The sequence below is a fragment of the Filicampus tigris genome, chromosome 7 (genome assembly GCF_054856515.1).
Source record: "Filicampus tigris isolate MCC_2025a chromosome 7, RoL_Ftig_1.0, whole genome shotgun sequence".
Lineage (NCBI taxonomy): Eukaryota > Metazoa > Chordata > Actinopteri > Syngnathiformes > Syngnathidae > Filicampus > Filicampus tigris.
Genome location: NC_141223.1, coordinates 24,657,464 through 24,679,684, shown reverse-complemented (window position 1 = coordinate 24,679,684; position 22,221 = coordinate 24,657,464). Strand labels below are relative to the sequence as shown.

The 22,221-nt window shown below is 40.0% G+C and overlaps 2 protein-coding genes across 4 annotated transcripts in view; one reads left to right on the top strand and one right to left on the bottom strand.

Moving 5' to 3' along the window:
* Positions 1 to 1,380: 1,380 nt before the first annotated feature.
* efhd1 (EF-hand domain family, member D1) lies at positions 1,381 to 20,947 on the bottom strand. The gene is made up of 4 exons (XM_086036807.1): positions 20,501 to 20,947; positions 8,851 to 8,998; positions 6,797 to 6,931; positions 1,381 to 6,333 (listed from the first exon to the last, which is right to left on the bottom strand). Exons 1-4 carry the CDS (start codon positions 20,815 to 20,817, stop codon positions 6,199 to 6,201), a joined length of 735 nt encoding a protein of 244 aa, XP_085892933.1. The 5' UTR covers positions 20,818 to 20,947; the 3' UTR covers positions 1,381 to 6,198.
* nlrx1 (NLR family member X1) overlaps positions 20,100 to 22,221 on the top strand; it is a 20,494-nt gene continuing 18,372 nt past the window's right edge. Inside the window, exons 1-2 of one of the 3 annotated variants that reach the window (XM_086036797.1) lie at positions 20,100 to 20,282; positions 22,120 to 22,186. In XM_086036797.1, coding sequence (XP_085892923.1) covers positions 22,167 to 22,186 — 20 coding nt within the window. In that variant the 5' untranslated portion in view covers positions 20,100 to 20,282; positions 22,120 to 22,166. Of the gene's footprint in view, positions 20,283 to 21,667; positions 21,854 to 22,119; positions 22,187 to 22,221 lie in introns of those variants that run through there. The other 2 variants (XM_086036796.1, XM_086036798.1) reach the window with 2 other exon arrangements.

The following is a 22,221-nucleotide window of genomic DNA, read 5'->3' as shown; positions in this document are numbered from 1 at the left end:
GGTTTAGAGTGACTCATTACATTCCTCACAAAGTGAACTATTCCATGATTTTATTTTCTTATTTTACAATTTTCATGTTTATCTCTTACAGCTAATGAAAATTAATCACCTGAAGAAATTTGAATATTACATAAGAAACAATCAGTAATTTTAATCTAGAAATGTCATTAGTAGCTGACCTCTGGGAAAGTAAATTGGGAAAGTAGTGTTTTATGACTCAACAACAATAACAATAATAAATATTATTGTAAATCATATAAATATTGATAACATTATTACAATTACTATTAATTGTAAAAAGAGTTTTCCCCTTCTGTGTGGGACAATCAAGCAGCACATTTACAAAGAGATCCTGCTGCATTTGCTTTATTAAGGGTGCGAGAAGAGGTGAGAGTTTTGGCATTTTCACCATGACATTGCGTCATCTTACAATGTTGAGGATCTGACAGTTCCTGGCCAAGACGAAAATTGCTGTGCTGGCTCTGTGATTGTTCCCTCTTTCCCAAGCTCAAAGGGGTCATCAAGGGGGATCCATTTTGAAGACATGTACCGCATCAAGATGGCGGTGACGACAGAGCTATGGGGATTCCCGGAAGAGTCCTTCCAGGAGTGCATGAAGGTGTTGCAGAGAGGGCTGGGAAGGTGCATTACACTGCAGGGGGTTATTTCAAAAGGGGGGAAATTATATTTTTATGTTGGATTTCTTCATTTGGTTAAAGGGGCTAAACATTTGAACAATAATCCATAACCTTGTTTAATAGTAATGCGACTATGTGAGCTACAGAATTTTTAAACAAAATCACCAAAGCAAACATTTGACGGTGATTTCTTTCTTGCAGTGATGCTAATTGGCTTTTACTTTGTATATGGACAGCTGAACTTCAGTATAAGAGTCCATTGAATGGGTCTGTCTGGTGTGAGGATCATGTGGCCTGTATTGTATGTTGGCTATCAAACCAACACAATGGACACTATGACTCATACAAGAAAGTCTTCCCTCATGGTTGCTGGATAGGGTTTCAGAATTCCAGGATTTGCCCAGAATTGGAAATTGTGTCAATTAATTGGAATAATGTGGAGATTTGCAGGAAAGGAAGGAAGGAAGGGAGGAAGCAACATTTCAGATTTGTCACTAAAGGGACGTTTTTAAGAAAAGTCGTACTGTGTAGTGTACACACACACACACACTAATATAAATATCCCTGCTCATGACAAAAAAATGGAAATTGTGTTTTAATAAAAAAAAACAAAAAACAAAAAAAACATGTGGTCCAACGTGAATTTCAAAAAAATCCTTTGTCAAACTTCCCACTGACACACCATTTGCTTTATTCATGTGGCAATAGTACCGACTATAAATAATGAGACTGTTTCACTTCATCATATTTTAGTCTTTTTTTATTATAGGAAGTCTGATTACAGAATATATTTTCAGATGCGCAAAAATATATTTCACTGATCATTTGTATGTTACCGTTTTTATCTATGAAAAAATACATGGTCATTTTTCAACAAGAAAATACAAGAGGCTAACTAAGTGATACACACAGTAGTCACTCATTGCTATACAAGTACAACATGCAACCAGTTAAAGAAGAGAGAATTAAGGGACAGGATCAGACCTCTTGAGCCATTACTGACGTGTCATTTCACTTTGTGATTACATTGCTGCTTATAAACTGGACTTGACTGCTCCTCTATCATGTGTTACATTGTGGCTAACGATTGAGTGAAGTTGCATTTTGAGTAAGTTCCACATAGTGTTTCTTTTATCTATACTGCTTAATATGTAACACTAGTACTTCACATCTTTCTGCAAGCAATGGATTTTAAAAGTACACATGGCTGCAGTAATGACTGGAGGAGAGTGGGATTCGAGGCAGAGGCAGCAAAATATATTAACACATAAAGGTGATTGATCAGAACTTTTTTTTTTATTCTGCATACAAAGAAACATAAAATCAAGCATTAGTTTAGGAGCTAGCTGCACTTCAAGCTATGACACAAAATAGCTCAAACTCAAAAGAACATTAGGAATGTGTACAGAGCTCACTTGTTTGGGCAGAAGGGGGGGTGTAGTCTCTCTAAATATGCAACTCTTCTTGAAAAAGTGAAACTCATTTTAAAAAAATTGCTTGCATACGAAAATTTGGTCACTGAAGTACAACAAACTAGTATTGTTTTTTTTTGTTAGCTGCGTATTTTCAAAAATGTGGCCGTGACCAAGCCATTTGTAATTTTGCCAGATTGTGACTAACTGTTCAGATCATTTACATAATAGGACTCCTACACACAGTTTCTCTACCCATGACTTGGAGCCGCCATTTCCCATCGACAGAGGAGCGATGCGGGACCAGTTAAGATATATTTTGGAGAAATGCGGCGACTCTTTTGGATCTAATTTCATGGAGATGTCTACTAAAGGTGACAGGTCATTGCCGCGTGTAATAAATGAACAGCCTCCATGGCTGAATTACCACACGTTAACGATATGCTTCATGTTTCACGTGGGATTAAATTAGAAGTCAAATGTAAAGTCAACAGTTAATCAAAGCAACTTTGCAGATTCACAAACAATTTTCACATTCCCCGGCCGCGGGGCATCGCATATTTGGCTTCTGGTACTGTAGGTCAGATGTGTACGGATGAGTGTTAATAATGCAAACGCATCACTTACATATCAGATTTATATCCACATATGAATGAAGCCCCGGTAAGATTTGGGAGGGGGGAGAGAAAAAAAAAAAAAAAATCGCAGATGTACTGGTCAAACTGCATGAAAAACAACAACAAAACGCATCACAAATATGAGCAAAAAAAAAAAAATTGAATTAACCTGCAGTGTGTACATAGCCTGCCCTTGACTCTGGACTCATGTGCAGTAGCTCCGGCCCTAATTGCCACAGTGATAAAAGCCGTTCTCCCATTGGCTCATTTGCATGAGGAAAACATCCCCAAAATCAAGCTGATGTCAAGAGACTAGGAGAAGGGTAAAACGTCAAGTGTGCTATAGTTTTGATCAATCCTTGCTGAGCTAACTAAATTTTTCACAACAATGAGATTCCTGAGAACCGTGATGAAAGCATCATTGCATATTTTTAATCAGAATAAGGCAAACTTAACTTGGCAGGTGTCAAACTCAAGACCTGCGGGCCAGATGTGGCCTACTACATAATTTTGTGTGGCCTGCGAAAGCAAATAGACTGTTTCTTGCTAAAATAACAAAATTGCAACTTGTCCTCACTTTCAAAAATGTTGCGATACTGCAAACATTTTAGGAATCATTACGAATCCTCTTTTTTTAAATAAATGTAATATTTGAACAGTTTTTACCGGCCTTCGATTTCAAAACGAATTCTTATTCAATTTGTTGTGTTTATGTAAAGAGGCGATCATAGATTTATTATTTGGATTTATACTCACACAGTAATGGCCCTCTAAAGGAAAACCGTAGCAACGATGTGGCCTGCGACAAAAATGAGTTTGACACCTTCGAATTAAAGGGAGAAAAAGGCTAGGCTATTAGGTCTCCTACATCTGCAGCAGCTATCGATCACTAAACATTCACACAACTGTATCCAATTTCATGAGGATGTCACACTACGCATATTTTGGGAGACAGAACAAGACAAGATCTAAACAAATTACCATTACATCAAACACAAAATGAGAAAACACTGACTGCATGCGCCTAATCAGTGGCTGGCCATTCAGCAGGGTCTTCCCCAACCTGTTAATACCATCACGTTGCAATTAAAAGGAACCAACTACCCATCCATCCATTATCGATACTGCTTATCCTCACAAGGGTCGCGGGGCGTGGTGGAGCCTATCCCAGCTGTCTTCGAGCAGTGGGCGGGGGACACCCTGAATTGGTCGCCAGCCAATCGCAGGGCACACAAAGACAAACATCCGCACTCACAATCACACCTAGGGGAAATTTAGAGAGTCCAATCAACTTACCATGCATGTTTTTGGAATGTGGGAGGAAACCGGAGTACCCGGAGAAAACCCACGCAGGCACGGGGAGAACATGCAAACTCCACACAGGGAGGCCGGGACCGGGATCGAACCTACGACCTCTGAACTGTGAGGCGGACGTGCTAACCAGTTGACTACCGTACCGCTGAACCAACTATCAATACAAAAAAAAAAACTCACAATGAACACCTTAAATTGATTAAGTATGCCCGAACCTCAATTTCTCCTCCGCCAGCCACCCAAATTTCAAATGCATTGATGTGTGCAGATCGCTACTGATGTTTTGCAAGTGGAACTTGACTGTCACAGTTCTGCTGTGACCAACATAAAGAGAGGATAGATGAATGTTCTTACCGTACAGAAGCTAGCATTTGAAATCACAACGGTCAGTGAAACAGCCCCATTGCTAACGGTAATATAGTTGAAGTTAAAGGGCCAGATTGACATTGAAGTGCCTGGGACTTCAAATCTAACATCCACAGTCACTTACTGGAAGCAGTGCAGCCAGGAGAAATGCTTCAAAATAGAGAGAACACTATTGAAAAGAATCAATACAATTTTATGGAAAAAAAGATTCGAATTTACATTGTAAACGTAGGCCAGCAGAAAGGTCTACCTAGTCCCGACGGCCCACCAATGTTCAAAAGCAACGTAAACTTGAGACATGTTGGCTGCCAAAAATAGCTGCAATTGCAGAAATGCTGATCGATTCTTGAATCGTATTAATATGTAAATAAATTAAGAGTAAAAAAAATTTAAAATAAAACAATATCCCACAGCAAGATCTTGGATAAATAATTCTGGAATTAACAAGCACTCTGAGAACGATGGCATCACGTCATAACCGGGAATTAAAAAAAAAAAATGTCTCGTTAGTGACGTCTCCATGAACTAAGATATTAAAGCCTCGCCTCAATTTCCCCGAAATACTCAATTTCTACCTCCCATCTAATCGCTTGACTGTATAAATGCCCCGACGCGCTGGTCCACGTTTACTTGCGCAAACACAACGTCGGGAGCGACATCGTCTCTTCTTCTGCGCATGCGGGTCACTTTGGGGGTGGTGTGTAACACATGTGTTCATACAGCAGACACACTGAGGTCGCATTTCTAATGTAATATGAACACTTAGACCAAAAATTCAGATTTTTTCTTCAAAAAATCAGAATTGAGCATTAAGACCTGCGGTGTGAACCTAGCCAAAGTGGTCAGTCACTGTCATAAAGAAATGCTGCTAATATTCATTTACGGAAAGCAAATCTGAAGTTAAATGTTGAGGGCACTCAAAAAACGTCATACATTACTCCAACAGTATGATTTGAAATAATGCTGCTTCAGGTTATTTTTGTTAAATAGTCACCTTCCAAAAATAACGGCCTCAGTCATTTGTTTTGTTTTGTTTTCTCATAAAACACAAAATACTAAAGCAAAGATGGGATATATTTATTAATAATTTAATTTCAGGGGTGGAATGGCATGACGTTGGCGCTTCTAGCAGATGGCCAACATCATGAGATGATTTAGGCAAAAAAAAAAAAAAAAAAAAAAAAAAGAATTCATGTTCAAAAATGACTCAGGCCAGAATGGTTTTATGTTAGACCCAAGAGCCAAAGGCGGGCGCTAGCATTGCATGAGGCTTTTTCCTCCTACCAGCTGAGTGAGCCAACATCACCATGCAATTATGTATTGAAATATATTAGTCAAACAAACACACAAACTGAATGTTTCTTTCCAATATGCACACATCCGAATGGTAATGGGGGAGATAAAGGGAAAAAAAAAAAAAAAAATGAGGGTGAAACAACATGAGCATACTGGAACATCACACTTCACAGACCCAAAATAGACAAGAGTACACTGAAGCCAATGAGGGGATGCAAGACAACATATACTGTACAGTGTTTACGGTATACACCACCAAAGGGATATTTTGACTTTCGGGTGAAAATGCACTCACAGACACACACACACATTTGGACTCATCCCTATTTGTTTTCGTATTTGATGTAGTGCATTTACCTTTCCATTGCTAAGCATAATTAATCATAATAATGTTGATCAAATATCTAAGTGAGTGCTTATCTAACTTTGTTATAAAGTGCCAAATTACAAGCATTATCATTTCAGAATATACTGTAAGTCACGTGAATGTACTTTTAAAATCTGACTAACATTGAATGTGCATTTTCAGGATTGCCGTCTGCTTCCTGTACAGCGTCATGAGCAGAAAGCCGACTGCAGCTGTTTGAAGGCGGCTTGCCTCTCTTTTTTCTCCACTTCCTGCTTCTTGCGTTCTTCCTTCTCCTCTCGGATCTCGGCCTCAAACTTGCTGCCCACAGACAGTGCCTGCATCTGGGGACACACACACAATTTCTTTACATCAATGTCACTATAGGCAGCCTTCTGTGCAAAGCATCACTATCTTATGATGGCCGAAGATTTTGCACAGTACTGTACATGAATTACCCTACGCAGTTTTTGGTTGAGAAGCTAAAAGAAATGAGCTTCCTTTAAGGGTGTATTTATTTCTACATATGTGGCTGAAATAGTCCCACTTGTTCTTTCACAAAGAATACATACCAGTGTAATCCACCTAGTCAGCACAAGTATAAGCTCCTTGCCTATTTCCATAGAAGGGCATAACATGAGGTGTAAGAGAGCTTAAGGGGGTCAAAAGGAAAATATGGCAGGATCAGAAAATCCTCAGTAGCTCTTAAAAGAACACCTGTGTTTAATCGAGTCGGTAGCACATATTAAACGGATAACTTTACTTGCATTTCACATGACTTACCTGGCCGAGCACGAGACAACGTACCTTAGCTTCAAAAAAGTCTTTGGCCCCGCTCACTCCCTCAGTGGAGACGTTGATTTCAGACAGTCTGGCCAGCGCCATTAGACCACTCTCTTCTTGCAGCTCCCCCGCTGCTGCTCTTCGGAAGATCAACAAAAACTGCGGGAAGGTGAACAATGGTTGAGTTTTGACTAGAGTTGGGACATGCAGACAGTATAAATATAAATATATATATATAGACACGAGAGAAAAGTTTCTATCGTGTCATTTTTCCTCATATAGTTTCTATCGTCATTTGACACCTGCATTGTCACCCACGGCAAACAGCAAGTAATAAGAACGACAAATGCCGCTCAGCTGCCACTAGGTGGCAGACTGAACTACAACAAAGGGAAGTGAATCCTAATGCATAGTCATCATACATAAATGTATGGTGCCAAATTACACCTAACAAGTTAATTAATTATCAATAAACAACAAATAATTAAGTGGGTGAAGGCAAACAACAAATTGCCAGAGCTGGGAGTCGCCTAACCGCAACAGTGTTCCGTCCTGCATATTTAATCGACCATGTGGTCCCGGTGCAGACGCCGCAGCAGCAGACACGCCGCCAAACAAAGAAAAAAATATCAAACAAAAACAACAGACAGACACACACACGCACAGCATGGTGAGATGCGTGAAATAAAAACAATATGCGGCACGTCATTCCGTCTGTGGGCCCGCAAGGTACACAACACTGTTTTATTTTTTCCTTACTCGGCCGCATGTCACGAGTGTGCCACCTGCGTGTGACGTGGTACAAGTTAAGTCGGTTCTAGACGTCGACGACAAAAGAAAAGAAGGCACTTCAAGGCATGCTGGGTACTCCTTTAAACTACACAAGGTACGCACATTTTGAGTCTCAACAAAACATAAGGAATAGAAAAAGTGACAATCACAGATTAAGTTTTTCCTGATGATTGCACTGCGGAAACTGTCCCAAAAAGCTTCGCTGGGCTGCTTACGTTACCCAGACGCGGTGACTCTGCAGGTTGAGGCGAGAGCGGTTGGACTTACGCCTCAGCAGCTAGCTAGCAATGAGCCTTGGTTGACCATTACTGCAGCGGAACACGTGGTTTCGCTTATAAGTCAGTAATCGTAGCCTCCATGGCGGCGATAAAGCTACACTTCTTTCAACTATCATTCTCACGAAGGGAGTAATTAACAGAGGGAAAGACAAAGAAGCCATGCTAGTTGCTAAGCTAACCTAATATTGTAAAAGTTGTTATAGGTTTACTTCTGAGGTTGGACTGCATACGTTGTAGAAATTTTAATGTACAGTTTTGTATCCTTTCTCTTATCTTTTCCCCTGTTTGTTTCTCGTGTTGATTGTATGGACCCGTGTATGCAAACAAAGAATATACTAGTATTATGGTAAGAGATCGGAATTAGGTGCTTTAGTGATTGAGTACAATTTTGACAAATGTCTCGCTGCAATTGCATTAAAGTGGAGCGTGTCCATCTTTGAACAGCAAAATGATTTCATGTGATTTGTTTTCTCAATACAGTCCTGAGTTTGGATTTTGACATTTGCACAATAAATGTTCTCAAAATTACAATAAAGGTCTGTCTGTCAATCTCTCTCTCACAAACCCATACTCTCACACACTCACACACTCCCTCTCGTAGACTGACTGCAACGTTGTTTGGCCGGCCTGGATATAGACTTGATGTCCAAAAAAAAAAAAAAAAAAAAAAAAAAAAAAGTTTTGCGATATTTCGGTCCAAGCAGGGTTCAAACTCATCATGTGGCGGGTCAAAGTGTTCTTGAAAAAGAAACGCACAAGGAACAAAGAAAGATAAGCACTATTACATTTATATTGTAAGACAATTATCCACCAGGCTTATAATCCACTGGGGGAAACCCTGTCAAGGATGCAACAATTTTAAAACGTACCGATTCGGTTTGTCAAATCAACTGATTTTCCGATTGCAATCATTTTTTGTTACACCCCCAACAAACCTGTATTTTGTTCATGAAACAAATGCGCATATCCATGCATCACATGGGCAAGAGAGTGTATAAGCACGCTCACCTCTCGAAAGCTCAATTTCCCATCAAAGTCCTCATCCACCTCTTTGATCATGTTCTTAAGGCCCAGGTGAGTCTGTGGAGCCCCAAGCTTCTCCATCATCAGCTTGAGCTCCATTAGGTCGATGAATCCATCTTTACCAGTGTCATACCTAGAAGCACAAGTCAGTTTCACTTGTCTTGCGGCTCTTTTTCTCATTTATTAATGACCCGCAGCCGTGTATAGTAGCGCCGATAATAGCTATGTAGCATTAATACTAATAGGTGCACTTTTTGTACCTTTTTCATTGCTTACCGGTATTTATGCACCATTGATTCTGCTAACATTCGTTATGGCCACCAGGACCTTAAAGGGATACGCAACCAGCACCCGATATCCGTTCCGAGCGCCAGCGAGACCAGCGTAGTGCTCGCTTGAAATCTCTACACGTTTATACAGACACGTCAGTCTACGTGCATCAGATAAGATTTCATCATCAGATTGAGCTTTTTATTTAGGTGAGTATTGATTAGAGCAGTTGGAAAGCAACCTTTGTTGAGCCAAAGTACCTATTTCACATTAGAAAAATCTCACCAAGAAAAATATTAAGTATGAGTACTGTATTGAAATAATGATCTTGTCTACTCTCAATTAAATCACAAATGTACTTAGCGTGAAATCTGGGCTTGTTGATTGTACACACAGCTGATATATTTGCAGGGTGAAGGAGATGATGATGGGAAAGACATCTCTCATTTGACTCTGCCACTACAGATATAGTACAGGTACTACTCAGTAAATTAGAATATCCTGAAAAGGTTGTTGTATTTCTGCCATTCAACTTAATAACTAAACTCTTGCACCTGTATTTAGAACTTGCTTGGGGCCCTTTAGCGCGAATAACCTCATTTATCGGCGTGGCATGGATGCTACCAGTTTGTGGCATATCTCGGGGGTTATGGAAGACCAGCATGCTTCAATTGCGGCCTTCAGCTCTTTATTGTTTGGGCTCTTCCCGTACAGTTTTGTCTTGACAATGCACCACAGATTTTCGATGGGGTTCAGGTCAGGTGAGTTTGCAGGCCAATGAAGCATGGCAATCCCATGGTCATTGGTCACCAGGACTTTATACTTTTAGCAATGTGAGCAGGTGCCACGTCCTGCTGGCGGATGAAGTCAGCATCTCCATAAAAGCTGTTCCACTGAAGAAAGCATGAAGTGCTCTAAAATGTCCTGGTACACGCTTATGTTTGACTTAATGAAGCACAGAGCGTCAACACGAGCAGCTGACATGGATCCCCAAGCCATCGCAGACCGGGGAAACTTAAAACTGGACTTCATGCATCTTCTATCTTGCTCTTCTTCAGTCTCTGGGACCTTTGTTGCCAAAGGGATGCAAAACGTGCTCACATCAGAAAAGAGGACTTCTGACCACTGGGCAACAGACCAGTCCTTCTTTTCTCTTGCCCGGGAAAGGCACCTCTGGCGATGCTTACTATTGAGGAGAGGCTTGACAACAGGAATTCGACATTTGAAGCCCATGTCCAGCGTCCACATTGTTTCTCTTGAAGCAACAAACTCCAGCATTGATCCAGCACTTCTTGGGAAGTTCCCCCACACTTTTGAATGGCCCTTTTCTGAGCACCCTATCCATCATGTGGTCATCTCTCCGGCTAGTACACCGTTTCCTTCCACGTGACTGTCACTCTGAGAACACCCAACCTCTTTTGCTATTTCTTTCTGTGTTTTTCCCACCTTGTGGAGGGACTCAATGAGAGTTTTCTGCACAACTCACGATCACGAGTCTTCCCCATGTCTGAACTCTTCCGAGACAACCTAAGGCAGACTTTTTAAAGGCTCGGGACCCTTTTGCCGGTGTTTTGGATTACTTGCCTGATTAGAATTTGATTCTTTTAGCCTACAAAACTGAAGCTTTTCACAGCATTCTAATTTTCCGAGTTTGTGGTTTTCAAGATGAAAATGTTAATCAGCAAAGTTACAACAAGGAACTGCTTGAGATATGTCATTTCGCGTGTAATGGCTCAATAAAATTTGTTGTTTTCATCTTTTATGTTAAATTGCGAAAATAAAACAACTTTTACTTGATATTCTAATTTTCCGGGTAGTGCCTGTAACAAGTATGTGTTGTGCTAACATCTTTAAGAATTGAAAGATATTGCACTTTTAAAGGATGCATTTGAATTATTTTGGCTATAACATCACTATATCAGTGGCATTAAAAAGAACAATTATACAATCGTTCATCATGATGATATTGTCCGGAAAATGTTATGGTGGCACCCTACAAGTAACAACTCGTTTGTGTTCCCCAACAAAGACCCATTTCGACTTGACATTACAAAGTAGATTGCCTGATAAGAGCCAGCTGTTTTCACCAAGTGGGTGAGCCTAATGTCTGATAGTACATGTATTTTTAACAGCATTCAGCAGCTGCTCACGCATGCACACTGATTTGGCTTGTTGACCTTGGAGACTTATCAGCTGCCACCAGGAAACATGTCATTGTTTAATTCGAGGTCTTTTAAAGGTCCATGAGGGCTTTGTTTTCACATAGAAATAGCCAAAGGGTAACAATCAGTATGGCCTTCATTCTTCCAGGTTATGGCTCATGCAGCTATACACTGTAATCTTATTTGACAGCAGCTGTATCGATGATTTGTCCCAATTCAATTTTTTTTCAACAACTGTTCAACAGAGCAGAAGTTCCTATTGGATAAGAAAAAAATAAAAAAAAACAGTGCCTGGCACCCAAAAGATTTGGTGGGATAGGGCAGTCGTAGTTACATAGAATTTACATGCTATATGTTGCATCGAGTAGTGCACCGTGATATTTGGCCAGAAAAAAAAAAAAAAAAAAAAAAAAAAAGATGTGGCAGGGCCACCATGGGGCTTTGTTGGGCCACCATGCAGACGCTTATCGGTTGGCAAGTACAAAGTTATGCACTCAAATCGATCAGGGCATTTTTCGGTCATTCTTTGTGCATCAGATTAAGCCCGTCCAGTAAGGAATGGCTTGAACACAATGAATAGATATTCGAGTCAGCATATGTACTTTGCAACGTTCACAGCCATCTAACTTTGCTTTTTATAAAAGGACGGCATGTGGCGTGTGCACAATTTAAGACGGCTTTCAAGATCTCACCCGTTCACTAACGTGCAGCGCATTCGGTACCTACTTGGTGCATTTTGCCGACGGAGACGGCTTACAACAACAAAGTAGGGCTACACAAGTGACATCTTATTAACACACTGCAATGTACTGTTTTATATATTTTTTTAAAAACCAACAACATTAAATTAACATTTAAACAGTAAATGGGCTGACACTTCTATCAAGCTTTTCTACCTTTGGTACTCAAAGCGCTTCGCACTGTTACCTCATTTACCTACTGATGACGGAGCATCAGGAACACGTTCAGTATCATGATCAAGGATAGTTCGACATGGTCACAACGGCCGGGGGTTTGATCCCCCGTGTTGTAGTCAAGACCACACCAACCGAGACCAAGACATTATCGAGACCGAGACAAGACCAAGACTGTATACATATTAGGCCTGCACGATGTGTCTTTTGAACATCGTGATTGCGATGTGCGCATGCGCGATAGTTACATCGTAGGATGTGCGGTTTTAACTTTTTTTTTTTTTTCTTAGAACACGCTAACTTTTGTTTTGCTTCAAAAAAGCAGTAAGTACTCGTGCTCTTACACAGCCTGTCTCGCTCACCCCCTCCTTCCTGCCAATCAGTCACCAGCCCCTCCCCCTCCTCTCTGAAAATAACAGGCGACATGGAGCAGCGGCAGAAGCGGCAGTGGTTAAACTGCCAACATCCAAAATATGAAATATAAAAAGGAAGATTCAGAACAACAAAACATCCTTTGCCAACAGTGCCTCGCCGTTGTTGCTGCAATCGCCGTCACAAGCCCCTGTATGAGCAGTTCAAACTAAGAAGTGGTACCCGAGATGAAACTTCATCGACTCAAAAAACAATTACAGACGCCTTCGCCAGCACAACTCCTTATGATAAGAAGTCCAAACAGCACAGACAAATCACAGATGCAATATGTTTTACAGACAGTTTCAGTTATTGTTATATTTTTGTGAACAACTCAGGGGACTAATGCACCTGCTCTTTAAGTTGTAATATTTTTGTTGTAATTTGTTTACAACTTTACTGCAGTTTTTTTTTAGCTTAATGTTTTTTAATTTTTTAATATTTTATAGTTTAGCTTAAAGGTGTTTATAACTCTGCTGCTGCTTTAGAGGTTTTTTATTTTCTTCTATTTTTTGAAATGGTCTAGTGCACCTGCTCTTTTTATTTTTTTGTTTAAAATATGTTTAATATTTTGCTGCTGTTTACATTGAAGTGTGAAATACAATGTTAAATAATCTATTATGTTACAGAGACATGACCGCTGTGATCCCTTTTACATACAGCAATCATCATTCACAGGTGAACCCCTTACTCTGGATTGAACGATATTACATGAATACAATGATGTCATGGTGAGTTAACCAAATTATTCCCAAACAAACCTATTCAAGTCATCTGGTGAAAATTCTATTTTCAACATCGTAATATATATATCACAAACCCCTCAAAAATCGCAATGTCATTTTTTTCCAACATCATCCAGCCCTAATACATATACACATACATAAAGAAGAATAATCACGAAAAACTAGAACAAAATGACCAGTATCTTTTTTCCATTACACTTTGGCAAGAAAAAACAACAACAAACAAGTATGTGCTTAGTGCAAACAAGCATTAAATTATAGAAGCCAGAGAAACACAATATGCATCACTACATAGTCAAAATTCACTTTTCTTTTTAAATGAAAGAAATCCCATTTCACTTTGAATTTACTGCTTTTAACGAAATTTTCTTTAACATTACCCTTACTGAGTTTTTATTCTTAAAATATGCTTTAACTTTTTTTGTCCAATATTCATTATGAAAGGGGATGTCAACCCCCAAAAATTCTTTGTAACATTTTCTATGTGCCTCCACTAGTCAAAACACGGCATTCTGATTAATATCGCGTTTGTGGAATATGAGTTAAGCAGCAAAATCCATCAGGTCTTTTATCCATTTCAGGGGTGGCCATTTTGTCACTTTCTGTCGACTGAAAATGACATCAGAGTTGCACTGGGCTCAGGTAACGACTAATCACGGCGCACTCATTTTTTGAAGCTGAGCTGTGATTGGTTAGCCAATCAATTGGTGTTCAGTAGCAGCTGCATTATTGTGTCTTCAATTTCTAAAAAATAAAGCTCTTGTGAAAATTAATACTAAATAATAATACAAAAATAAATTATTAAAATAAATACACTGGTTAAAAACAGCCCTTGAATAAACCATGGTAAAGTTCACAAATGGTAAAAAGTTCTTAACATTTGAGAACAGAAGTTCATGTGATTTGTTCAAAAATAACTTTTTTTTTTTTTTTTTTTGTTAAGAATCGGAATCAAGAATCGTTAAGAACCTGAACCGAATCAAAGAACCGGAATTGGAACCGGAATCATCCAAATTCAAACGATGCCCAACCCTAATCAAGAGTAACTATTGGGGTCTTAATGGAGCCAAAGTGGTCCTTTCCCTTGGAATGACGTATCCATGAGACACAACAAGCCCTTTCTTTGCTTTCCTTTTCTGGGATGCCAGGGACCCACATAGCACACAAAAGGGTCCTCATTCCCTTGCAGTGGCCACACATCACTGCCCTGTGGCATCAAGAAATTAGCAAAGAGTTGATTTGAGGACTAGGCCCAATAGCTGAGAAAACAGTCTGGATTTTTTTTTTTTTTTTATATACTTTGTACATGTATTATAATTGTGTGTTTGCGCGTTTTTTTTAAACGCTTAACTTGCCATTTGTTTTGATTACCACATACTGTTGCCTGCGCGAGGCTGTAGTGAGACTCATTTAAATTTTTGCAACCATCTGGTTCCGTTCAGTTCACTTTTGCTTAAACCATAGACAATACTTACGATTAGGGATGCTCCGATCGATCGGGCACCGATGATGATCGGCCGATTTTTGTGAAAAATTACGTGATCTGAATATTCGATCAAAGCCTTTAATTGCCGATCAAAACATCCGATCACCCGCAGCTCACGCTTGGCTGCCGCGAGACGAAATGGCAAAAAGTTGATTTGTTTAATGACGTCCGCCCGTCCAAAAGCATCAATCGCGCCGCCCTGCACGCAACCGCGCCCGCAAGCTACATTGACTCTAATTGAAACACGCCGCCAGAAAGGCTCCTATAAGGCAGCCGTGCCTCCGCTCCGAGCAGAGGGGAGGGACGCAACACAATGCTGCTAAGCATGAGCTGCGGGTGATCGGATGTCTTGATCGGCAATAAAAAAAACTTTGATCGAATATTCCGACCACCACAGTTGATGTGAACATAGCATTGTCTGCTGTGTGTGTGGAGTTTGCGTCTTGTAAATACTGTATATGCCATGAAAAGGTACCTCGCGCGGGGACCATGGCCAAAAGTTTCAACACAACCAACTTAATCCAACATTTGAAGAACAAGCAATTGGGAGACTATGGTGAGTTTACGAGGCTCACTGCATTGAATAAAGTCAAGGCAGACACAGCGCAGTATAAGTGGCATTATTGCCACAGGGAGATTAAAAGATTAACAGTGACTTTTTTCTCGTTGACAAATGCACAAGATAGTTTGTCTATGCACAAGACAATAAAGTTCCTGAGTCGTTTCAATTTAGGAACTCATTGAATAGTTTATTCAAGTGAAGTCTGCATGTGACTATTTTTTCTACTTTGATTATATTCTGAACCATGCTATGTTTAGGTGGCATGTTATTTATTTGACTTTTTGCATAATTAAGTCTTTTGAGACTGCTGATTATTTTGATCTGTTAAAAACTGTGTTCCTAAAAGCTGGTAAATTTAAGTTTTTCAGTTATCTTTGTGACTGAGTAATTGTTGTATAGTGCCAGCAACGGTTTTGTATTCCTTCATGCTTTTGAGAATATATATAGATTTTTGTCAAAATTACGGCAATAATATGGCTGGGGTTTTTTTTTTTCAGATAATATTGCATATTAGCAGTCACCATAAATAAATGGAAAAATATACAGATATCCCATGTAATTGGAATCGGTATCGGCCGATCTCACTCATGCATGGTCGGTGTCGGTGTCATAAAACCTGATCGGAACATCCCTACTTACGACCCCATTCCAAAGATAGCTTTGGCAAGGTCAAGCCTTTCTTTTTTCTAAATGATGCCATAAGGAAAACAGTCTGTTCAAGAAAAATGGGACACTGGGTTGTGGCTGTCGCATGGAGATGTGTCGTGTTTGTGTAATCAGTGCAGAAAAATAAGTGAAGCTAAAGGCATTCAAGACAAATGGAACTGAATATCGTCCAAGTTTTGAAACTAAATTGTATACGGTTGAGTGAGAGAACTATGCCTACTTTGTAACAGCATATCGACAGTATCTAATAAGGACTCTCTGGGTGCCCCACATTTTGGATGCAAGAGCAATTCAGTAGGAAACAAAACAATCAAAGCAGTCTTCTACAGAGCAGTCGTCATCATTTGAGTAACCACCAGTGTGGAGTTTGAGGGGCAAAAGCAAATTAGCATCAGCACAGAGTTTAACCACTGTATGTTGAACCAATAATGTTCCATCTCCAGATCACATTTTGCCCCACAAAGCTCATTTCTAAAATACCGTAGCTTCAAAATGTTGGATGAGAGAGAATGTGTGCAAAGCAATTAATGACTACAAAAAAAAGGACGTTGACAGCCAATACCTATTAGACGACCAACATCCGAGGTTTTGCTCTACATAGTGATATTCGATGAGACTTTTCTCAGAACAAATAATATCCGATTTTGACAGACGAATTCTTTTTTATTTTATTGCACTGCCATGTGACTGATCAAAGGTTCCTGATATTTCAGCCTTGAACGGCACTTTCAATGAACATCTTTTGAACACTATCGACCAGATTGTTTAAAAAAAGAAAAAGAGTTGAACCCAGAAAATGTTTGGAATTATGTATTGATAAAATGTTCTTAACCATAGTCATTATCGCTTACATTACATGAAGTCATTCATATTGGTACAGTATGTGACCGGCCAAGCCTTCCAAACATTAATAATTAAACTGTACTGGTGAAACATTACAGGTGTTTGCAAATTTCAAAACACTGCCACTCTTTCTTTGCCACTTTCCTGCTGTTTTGTTTGCAACATCACTATTGGATTTACATCTACAACAAGCAAATAAGTTCAAATTTCGGATCTAAAAGTCAAAATCAAGGCTGGTGATAAAAATGACTATTCATTGTTTTCAAATACTCATATTTATTCAACTACAAAAACTCAAAAACCAAAACTGCCATCACATCCTCATGCCCATTCATCCCTGCACATTGAACACGTGATTCTTTTTGGTCAAGTACAAAATTACCTTTGAAATGTTATATGAAATCCAAGCGTCCTGCAATTTTATTCTTCTGCAGCCACACCTTTGCTGCACTGCATGTTTGCACACATTCGAACCATGAATATATATCTCCCTCGTCTCTTTATCCTATTTATTTTATTTTCAATTTCACAAGCCTTGGGACTTACTGGTCTAACCTGGATGTTAGGAAAGTTACTTAATACGATGTAAATCTCCCTTTGATAGCTAATAATGCCATGATAAAAGCACATCTAAAAAGGAAGCACATTGTGGCTGATGCCCGATTTCATTTCTCACATTGAAACAGTTGCTTTCTGAAAGCTAACTTTGGTTAGCATACACAGGCTACGGTGCATGTCCTGTTGTGGTATGCTAACATATTGGAACGTCTACTACGGATTATGGAGGCATTAGTCAGCGAACATTGAGCAGCAAGAGGACGTGCTGCCTCACTGTGATTACGCACCGACTGTTGCGTTAAAGAATCGGCAATCTCAGTACTCCAAGTTAGCACAACATGACCTATTTTTCACAAACCCTTAATGGCAACACCTAACAATAAAAGACATAACATACTGACTCATTAGAATATACTCATTTAGATGGCTAAAAAAAATTATGTTCCTCCTAATCTTTTTTTCCCATTCCAGGTGCATACCACATTTTGAACGTGTAGATCGAATTATGCATTTTAGAGAAGCAAAACAAAAAGTTTTGGATTAAGGTTAAATAAAAACACAATTAAAAACCAATACAAGTGCTCAGTTTAGTTTTATTTAGCACAGTGTTTTTACTCATTTGATTTCACTCTCTTCTACATTAAAAAAAAAAGGATTGGTGCCCGAAAAATTGAAATATGTTTACAAGTGGGGTTTTTTGTAATTATAGGTAGTTTCATAGCATTAGTGCAACTCAGCACTGTTGTTGGTGATGAGTTGACAGGCAAAATAATAGTTTGTGGCAGCCCTACTTGACACGCTAGCGCCAAACATCATTGCGTATTGTGTTTGCAAATGGATGCAGCACCACACTATTGCACACAGACTAGCATGGTAGTGAAAATCAGGAACTGAAAATCGAATCGAATCAGGGCTTGAGTGAATCGTTACATCCCTACATTTGACCGATGAAATTACCGAACATGTCACAGTGGACCAATGACACTGCAAACATCTGCTTTGACCGAGCCAGGAACAATCAGTTTTCAAAAGGTTGGTGAGTACAACATCAGTCACTCTCTTGTGACATTGCTTCATTGTTTTTAGTTGTTGTTTTATCGCTCAACAATACCAACAACAATATTAGGCCAATAAACAATAACAGAGGGAAACATGGATCGTAATACACTTTTATTCAAAACAAAATTTGATCAGTCCTTAGGAATGAGTATGTTTTTTTGGGGGGTTTTTTTATAGCCCAATTTAGCGGTTGCGGCTTTGAATCAGGTGTGTTTTGTTGTCCGCAAATTACCATACATTTCAATTAATTGTCCAGCCCTAATGAAATGGTATACTATTAATGTCATATCACATCAATAAACTACAGCCGTTTATTTATATACACTTTACATGCACTTCATGCAGTGGGGATAAGGACCCAGCCTGTCTGTGAATAGCAAATATATATGCGAATGCCAAGCCACCGTCATTTTATTTATATTTAATTTAAACTATTTGAAAGTGTTAACTTGCCATATACAGGGTGGCCCCAAAACAACGGGCCCCAATTTTCAATAGACATCATTTCTTTTTTTTCCTTTTTCTTTTTTTTACGGAATCAAATGTAACTTGAGGTATTACTACTTTATTGTGTTTATATGTTTAGAACATTACATTAAAACATTACTCATTGGCCTTTTCTTCTTCATATATCCATTTCAAATTTCTATATCTTCTTTCAGCGCCCTTTTTTTGGGTGGTTCACCCAGTACAAACTGCATATAGTTAAATGCAGGGGTGCACATAAACATGTTGCCATTGTTGTCAAATGAGCACCAGAGGTTGTTGTTTGGTGCTCATTTTTTCTCATATTTTGAGGGACTCTCGAAGCTGCAGAGCAGCGCACAGGGATAACCGTCTTGCCGGCTATCATCCGGAGTTACAATACACCGTAGTATTGTGACAGCGTGAGCACTATCACAAACTACCTCCTTATGGCATCTGACAAAGGCCTTGTTTCCATACTTGTCCTATATGACTTTGTTTTAGCCTTGGTCACCTTTGACCACCACATCCTTTAACCCAGATTACAGCATGCCACAGGTATTAAAAGGAACTGCCCGAAATTGTTTTAAATCATAAATATGTTTAACTAAGACTCAACGCATGTAAAGCTTGATTATAGGGTCCTGCAGGAATACATACTTGGACCAGTAATGTTAAATTTTTACATGGGTGTCTCTCTAACATCTCTTCATTTTAATAACCCAATTTGGCATTCAAATTTCTAAATAAAAAGACAACAGTTCTTAACTACAACAATTCAGTGAGACCAAGCCACAAGTATGAGCCGTTCATGTGATCAGGAAACCTTTTTATTTCAAAATGTAATATGTACACTATTATTCAGTTGTCCTCTTTGGGTAACAATCTAGCCTTTAGTTCCGCTTTAGAAGTTCACAGTTGAGAGTAAGAGGGGGAAATGACTAACAGACGCGTGTTGGGTGTCTAAAAATGTTCGGTTCCAACTGATCCCTATCTCCAAACTATAATTTGCCCAAATTACGCAAAGCAATGCTCAACCCCCTACTGTTTGGGTAGGGTGTGACGTAATTAGCCTCGTTAATTCGCTCATTTAGTGGGAGTTGTTTTTTCTTCTTCTTTTGTTTCTTTTTTTTCAGATGGCATAAAACCATTTGGCCATAAAAACAATTGTACCACAGCAGCGCGATCTCGGTGGAATAGTCTACTGCGACTGCAACACAATGCCAAAGAACCAGAGAGTAGAAACTGGAAGGGAAGGCTTCATGTTGGCTACACGTGAGTAGGCCCGCACCTAGCAAATGAGGAAATAATTAACTTAATCAAAGAGCCAAGTGTTTTCACCTGGGGGCTGCGCGTCAGCATCTCCATCATAATCTCATCACGAGCTTCCACGGCTCATTCGTCTCAATCCGCACGACACGGCGATACTTCGGCGTGTTCGTGGACAAATGACAGCACTGAGTGTAGAGTACTTGAATCAGTATCCTTCTTACCGCTTAAACATCACCTCCATGTCCTTAATCTGCTTTCGGGAGAACTCCTTGAATTCCGTGTAGGGGTTGAAGACGCGGCTAGCCCGAGGGGGAGCGTTGCCCTCGTTGATGTCCAGCCGTCGGTTTAGTTTAGCAGACAGCTCGGACGTGTCGCCACAAGCTGCCTCGGACTCCTGATGTTTGGCCGTGCCGATGGTCTCCTCGGGCTCCGGCCTCTGCTCGGGCTCCGGCCTCTGCTCTGGCTCCGGCCTCTGCTCGGCCTCCTCCGATGCGGCCAGTCGTGACTGTAGCTTCTTTGCGAGCTCTTCCGACGCCATACTGTTTCGGGGACGTTGCTCACGATGACTGCTTGTCAGAACTCGGAAGAATGTGAAGCTGGGGACCCGCTTGTTGTGCTACTGTCAAACTACGTGTCTCCCGCCTGAATGACGCAGGCAGCTTCCGCTTATGTCCTTCACAATAAAGCTCAAGAGCCATACCGCGTTAGCGAAAATAGGGACAAATTCATTGGGTGTAGACTCCTCCGCTCGAAATCAGATTGAGTACAATGTAACACACTTTCGAGCCAAATAAGTAGCAGGATAGAAAATGGATGTATAGCCTATAATTCTATTGTATGACTATCCATGAAAAATTGCAAGCACATTCTTATTTTGGGGTTTGAACCTATACGAAGTTAAAATTGCATTTGTAATGGATGTTTTGTTTTATCTCATAACTCTGCTTTAACAAGTGAATAAACAGCCAACATTAGAGTAGCAACGGAAGGACGCCTTTAATAAAGGGACGGACTAAGCAAGGGCAGAGGTGGATTTTAGTGGATTTGAAACGCCCCCCGCGGGAACGTTACGCTCCCCACCTGCCCTGTACAGTAAGGACACGCCCCCTTTCCCGCTACAGGAAGTCTCAAAGGACAGAAGTTTTATGACATTAAAACACGTTAAAGATTTTTTACATTAAGTGATTTAAACTGTCCTGATTTAAAAGTGTAGTCACCCTCACTGCATGGAGCTAAAACATTTGTGACGCAGCAGTAGTGTTCTCTGTCTGGGATGAACTGCGTCCTTGCATCTTGTGTAAAAACCGTGACAGTCAGGTCCGCTCCTTCAAAATAAATCTGAACGTCATATCCGCTGTTATGTTGGCCGCGGTCAGTTTTATTTTGAAGCAGCTCTTGTGGACGCAGAGTGAAGGCGCTTCCTTCTAGGGAAACGAATGACGCTTGATCTCACATTTTTACGAGTTCATTCGACTCATGCAGGACAACTGAGATGGAGGAAAACCATTAAATGAGTGACATTTAAACAACGACATCTACTGCTTAGTGCTCTGCTGCAGACAGTAAAGAGGACGGTAAGACATTGGTATACATGCATATAATATACACGACAGCACGAGCTGTTGCTTCATATTACTTTTGTATAGCGGTTTACATTGACAGCTGACAATGCATGCAAACGCCCGGACAATAAGGTCATTCACGTTTGAGACCTTATTGTAACGATCTCGGATAAACAGAGGTGTAAATGTCGTTAAACGTGAGGATTAATTGTGTTTTGGGAAGCAGTTGGACAAGGTAAATATGAGGGAGAAAATAATGAGTGTTGTTTTCCATACAGCTAAAACCCGCATGCAATTTCCGCTGGCGTTGTAGCAGACCAGAAGGATGAGCTCCTCGTTACAGCGGTAAGTTTTAAATTAATGATCTGGAACTTTCACAA

What these genes read in the sequence shown, in the direction of transcription:
- efhd1 (XM_086036807.1), bottom strand. Translation starts at nt 20,817, where the DNA reads ATGGCGTCGGAAGAGCTCGCAAAGAAGCTACAGTCACGACTGGCCGCA. An exon ending in ATGGAGGTGATGTTTAAGCG is followed by an intron (nt 8,999 to 20,500) that starts GTAAGAAGGATA and finishes TTGTGCTTCTAG; the next exon opens with GTATGACACTGGTAAAGATG. An exon ending in GGAAATTGAGCTTTCGAGAG is followed by an intron (nt 6,932 to 8,850) that starts GTGAGCGTGCTT and finishes ACCTTCCCGCAG; the next exon opens with TTTTTGTTGATCTTCCGAAG.